Raw genomic sequence first — 5,442 nt, forward strand, 5'->3', positions numbered from 1 at the left:
TTATTTCGATTTATATTTTTTTTGCATTTAATTTTTGAATTATATTTTTTTATATCCTTTTTTAAATTTTAATTTTTATATTTATTTTTAATTTTGGCAGTGTTGGTCCTCCATAAGTCACTTTTTGATCCTGTGCTTTGCGATTCGCATGAGCGTCTCACCTGTCCTGGCACGCATCACTGGTCTGCCTTTCTGTGATTGGTTGTCGTCGTCGCCGCCGTCGTCGTCTTTGGTCTGGAAGAGTGCCGCCACGCTCTTCAGCGGCGACGTGACGCCTGACAAAACAAACAACCACAAAGAAGCCAGTCAACGCACGTCCTTCAGGTGCCCGCTCAGGAATGCGCCGATGAGGGCGCCGTGGAAAAAAACAACAAAAAAAACGCTCAGAATGCCTTCAGCTAGAATGGCAAGCAGGAAGGCAAAGGTACGGGAGGTCATGTGTTGCCGTGGTAACCAGTTCGGACCAATCGCAAAACCAAAAGATTTTTTAAATTTATTTCGTTATTTTATTTTTTTTCCCCTCTCTTAACATACTGTACTGCCTCTAAATATAATGCATTATTATTATTATTATTATTATGCGATTGGCTGGCAACCAGTCCAGGGTGTCCCCCACCTACTGCTCAGAGCCAGCTGAGATAGGCGCCAGCACCCCCCGCGACCCTTGTGAGGAATAAGCGGTCAAGAAAATGGATGGTTGGTTATTATTATTATTATTATTATTATTATTATTATTATTATTATTATTATTATTATTATTATTATTATTATTATTATTATTATACGAATGAATGCTTGATTGGACCATTATTGTGAAAGTGCTTGCAGGAAGTACAAGTGTACCACTTCCTGATTTCATTCCTCCAATTTGGGGTTATTTATTTGTTTATTCATTATTACTAAAGGGGCGTTTAAAGAGAGTCCATGAACCTTTGGGGTAGAACTTTTCTGACTGGGAGCTCTTAGTTCCTAGAACTGCAAGTAGCGAAAAGCAAAACATCCTGGAACCTCTTGGATTAGCTCCAATGAAGGTGTTTTATCCTGGAATGAATAATCCATTTTTGAAATTTAGTCCCAGGATTTTTAGAGGATATTATGTGTTTGGGTGGTTGGAAATGTCTAAATTCAGTTCCCAGGTAGAGAGGAGAGCCGCCAAAATGGCCGCTACTTTTGAGAAGAAACTTTGAGACTCAACATATCTGAGTGGAACCTTTCAGCTCCAGGTTCCGTAAGCTCTTATTTAGACTTTTATCAGGACTGAAACTCAGACCCTGAACCTTTCCAAGCATTAAAAGTTCCCAGAACATTCCCGGAACTCACCAGGAGAATGTGGCGTTCTGACGGGCGTGGATGGCGACCGGTTCTTGGACCCCCTGGACCCTGGCGAGAGCGGACTTTTTTCGGCCGCCAGTCGGATGCTATTCCGGAAAGTCTCCAGCACCCCCGGAGTCTTTTTGGGGGCGTCGTCGCCATCATGGTGTGGGCTTGGTGTGCTGGGGTCCATCACTTGGAGCATCGCGTGAAAGACACTTTAGAAGAGTGGTTCACAAAATGTTTTTACACCGAGTTCCACCTCCCCCAAAAAAACATTAAACATTAAATCATTAAAGAGAGGTTGTATTTGTCATTTAAATTTTACAGTAGAAAAAAAAAAAGAATCTTCCAAGAATAAAGCCCCAGTTCGACATGAAACATTACATTACATTCCGGGCTTGCCTGGTTGAGCTATACCTTTGTTATTTGATTGTCGCTGCTTAACTTGCTACATTTCAGTTGATTTCATGTCGAACAACTTGAAGCTTAGCTTGGCCCTTGTTGTTGTTGTTTACACATAACATGGCAGTGGGAAGACGGCGCGTCGTCTCACTTGCAGAACTCGTCTAACGCATACGCTGACTGGACGCTACGTCCCAAATTCAAGCTACGGTTGCTACGGAAACGTCAGTGATCGCACACATTTGAATACATTTACTCAAAGTTAGATCCTTATTTGATTTATACATTATTTTAAGGCAAACTACTTAAATGTATATTATTATTATGAATGATCATTTATTTATGATTTTTAGACTTTTTAAAAGCAATAATTAGGTAATTATTTTTTTAATTATAGTTATCCATCCATCCATCCATTTTCTTGACCGCTTATTCCTCACAAAGGTCGCGGGGGGTGCTGGCGCCTATCTCAGCTGGCTCTGGGCAGTAGGCGGGGGACACCCTGGACTGGTTGCCAGCCAATCACAGAATTATAGTTATAGTTCAATTATTTTAAGGTAAATTAATTACTGACAAATCATTTGTATAATTATTATTTATTTATTTTAGAATGCCAGACACTTGTATAGTATTTTCTAGGGATGTAACGATATCCAAACATCACGACATGATATTATCACGATATGAAGGTCACGATGCGATAATGATCGATATTGTGGGGAGGTTGGCGATACGAAAGGTCACAATATTGTAAAAAAAAATGAGCTCAAACAATAAAAACACACACACACACAATATTGTGTTTTTGTACATTACAGCAATGAAAAATCAAATATATATATATATATATATATATATATATATATATATATATATATATATATATATATATATATATATATATATATATATATATATATATATATATATTAGGGGTGTGAATTGCCGAGTACCTGACGATTTGATTCGTATCACGATTCACAGGTCACGATTCGATTCGATACCGATTAATCCCGATACGAATTTATAAGTCGATTGTTGCGATTTTTTTTCATTCAAATTTAGAAAATACTAATCAGTAAGCTTGTAGAGTGCAAGATTTATATGAAAATGTATTATTTATTTATCTGAAATTTCAGTCTTATAGAGGTTGTAATCTGTTTCATGTTTGAACAGCATTAAAATAAAATATTAAGGCTTAATGTTCCGTTCATATAACATTCTTCCATGCTCAAGGTGTGAATCCTAACCCGAAGTCAGACGTTTTGTTGAATATTTTTCCATTAAAAATGGAAGATTAAAAATCGATTCACACACACAAAAAATAAAATAAAATAAAGGCAATGATGATAAGACGTTGAATCAGTAAGACTACCGAATGAACAATTCTGAGCTCTAAAAAAAAAAAAAAAAAAAAAAAAAGAAAAAAGATTTTTTTTAATAGAATCGATTCGAGAATCGCGCGATGTAGTATCGCGATATATCGCCGAATCGATTTTTTAGCACCCCTAATATATATATATATATATATATATATATATATATATATATATATATATATATATATATATATATATATATATATATATATATAGAGGCACTAATACAAGCCTTACAATAAATTGATAAAAAAAAATTCTTTATGAAATAAATAAATACATTTATTAATTAATATTTAAATTAAATAAGAAATTAATAAATACAATATATTGAGTTGCACCTCATGTTGACACTGTTCACAAGTATACTACGTTCCCCTTCATTTGACCATTAGCATGAATTTTAAACATAGAAGGGCCAAAATATGCCATGTGAAAATTAAACTGCACTAAAAAAAATAATAATAACAGCCACCAGACGGTGCTATAACGACACAAGTGGAAATCAACCCGACTTTTTTTTAACCGATGTGCTGCATTTAATATCGTGACATGACGACGACGATATATTGTGGCCGTTTTAATATCACGATATTGCCATTATTTTTACAGCCCTACTATTTTGGCTGAGCAAGCACCGATACCAAGTATCGCTACTGGACCAATACCAGTTCTCATTTCAAGGTATCGGTGCTCATGGTTTTATTTATTCATTTATTTATTTTCAACCAGGAATTAGAAGAATTGCCGTTAATTTCATGTAATTTTAAGGAAAATCTTGTATCAAAAGTTGAAGTGGTATTTGGTATCGATATTTGGTATTGATCTGAAAAAAATACGGTATTGAACATCCGCGACATTTGTTCTATAAATTTTGAATTGCTTTTATAGACACTTTTCTGGGGACAATTTGTAACAGTTTTTATTTATTAGTTTTTTTGTTTTTGTTTTTTTACCTCTCTCACTAAAAGTAATAAAAAAATGAATTCAATTAATGTAATTTGTTGGTAGTTTTTCAGCCTCAAGTAAACTGAACTTTCCAAACAATAATGATAACATTAATAAGAGAGACAACAGTGTTTTCAACCCACATTATGATTTGTACATAATGTTGTTTCTTCCAAAACAAAATATTATCATTTATTACGCTCATTAACAAAAAAAAAAAAAAAGTCATTTAGTAAATACTGCCTGTTAACATGATAAAGGCTCATTTTGAACTGTCATTTAAGTGCAGACAAACAATCGCATAATCTCGTTTGCGGTGGTTTGAACAAGTGCAACAAAAAACGCTTACCTGCTCAGCTCAGGTGAAGGAAGAAGAACAGCAACTCACTTTGTTTCTCTTTTCTTTTCTTCAGATGCTTTCATTTCGTGTGCGCGCGCGACGCGCGAGAGAGAAAGACAGACAACGTGTCGAATCGCAATGCATCCAAAAAGTTTGGGGGAGAAGCGAAAGAAAGAAAGAAAAGAAGAACAGGAATGACAACGGAGAGTGCCAAACAAATGCCAAAGATCACCTTCATGCCCCCAGTTAATCATTACACTCGCGCACGCGCACACGCAGCGTGTAAAAGTCACTCTCGTGTAGTGTGATTTATCCACGCTTGGCGTTTAGAGGCACTTTTTTTTTAATCCTACTTTTTTTTCATCCATTTTTTTTCCACCTACTTGTTGGAATGTGGCGTTAAAAGCGAGCGTCTGTGTTGCCTTTGAGTACCCTCGGAAATATCAAGGTCACAAGGCACGTAAGCGCTTTTTGCGGAGCTCCCAAGTGAAATCGCACCCGTCATGTAAAGATAAATTTGAATGTTCTCACAGGCAATCGTTTTGAGAGCAGAAACGAAACTTTAGTTATTGAACGTTATTTCAGTTGGAGCGAAGGGTCAAATTGAAGGGATGTCATGTCGATGGTGTCCACTAGAGGTAGCTACGCGCACGCTATATAGCTGCGATGACGTCACAGACCTGCTACATTAAAACATTGCTTACAATGACCGTATAAAATGACAATAGTCATATTTACGTATTGATATTTTATAAAGACTCCATCTAATAGACCACTTTAACTTGTAAAGTTAATATTTTATATTAGAATTAACACTTACATTAGTTATAATCAGTACCATAGTCACATTTCAATCTCCATTCTTTTTTTGATCTTCTCTGATATTTCTTACATAATTTTTTCCCCTTTATATTTAGATATTTTCTATACTATTATAATTATTCATTTGCAGCGTAATTCTTGGTAATTGGTTGTGATCTGTCAACTCCTGCGCCAACTTGTACTGAACCTAATTTGAATATTTTTTTTATGATATATATATAGCCTTTTATATATATT

The 5,442-nt window shown here is 35.4% G+C and overlaps 1 protein-coding gene across 3 annotated transcripts in view; it reads right to left on the bottom strand.

Annotated features, from left to right (window-relative positions):
- exoc3l4 (exocyst complex component 3-like 4) overlaps window positions 1–4,766 on the bottom strand; it is a 27,110-nt gene extending 22,344 nt beyond the window's left edge. The window contains exons 1-3 of one of the 3 annotated variants that reach the window (XM_077539954.1): window positions 4,393–4,766; window positions 1,321–1,506; window positions 162–275 (exon numbers count right to left, since the gene is read on the bottom strand). In XM_077539954.1, coding sequence (XP_077396080.1) covers window positions 162–275; window positions 1,321–1,504 — 298 coding nt within the window. In that variant the 5' untranslated portion in view covers window positions 1,505–1,506; window positions 4,393–4,766. Of the gene's footprint in view, window positions 1–161; window positions 276–1,320; window positions 1,903–4,392 lie in introns of those variants that run through there. The other 2 variants (XM_077539953.1, XM_077539951.1) reach the window with 2 other exon arrangements.
- Window positions 4,767–5,442: the final 676 nt, after the last annotated feature.

This window comes from Festucalex cinctus, chromosome 12, assembly GCF_051991245.1.
Source record: "Festucalex cinctus isolate MCC-2025b chromosome 12, RoL_Fcin_1.0, whole genome shotgun sequence".
NCBI classification, from domain to species: domain Eukaryota; kingdom Metazoa; phylum Chordata; class Actinopteri; order Syngnathiformes; family Syngnathidae; genus Festucalex; species Festucalex cinctus.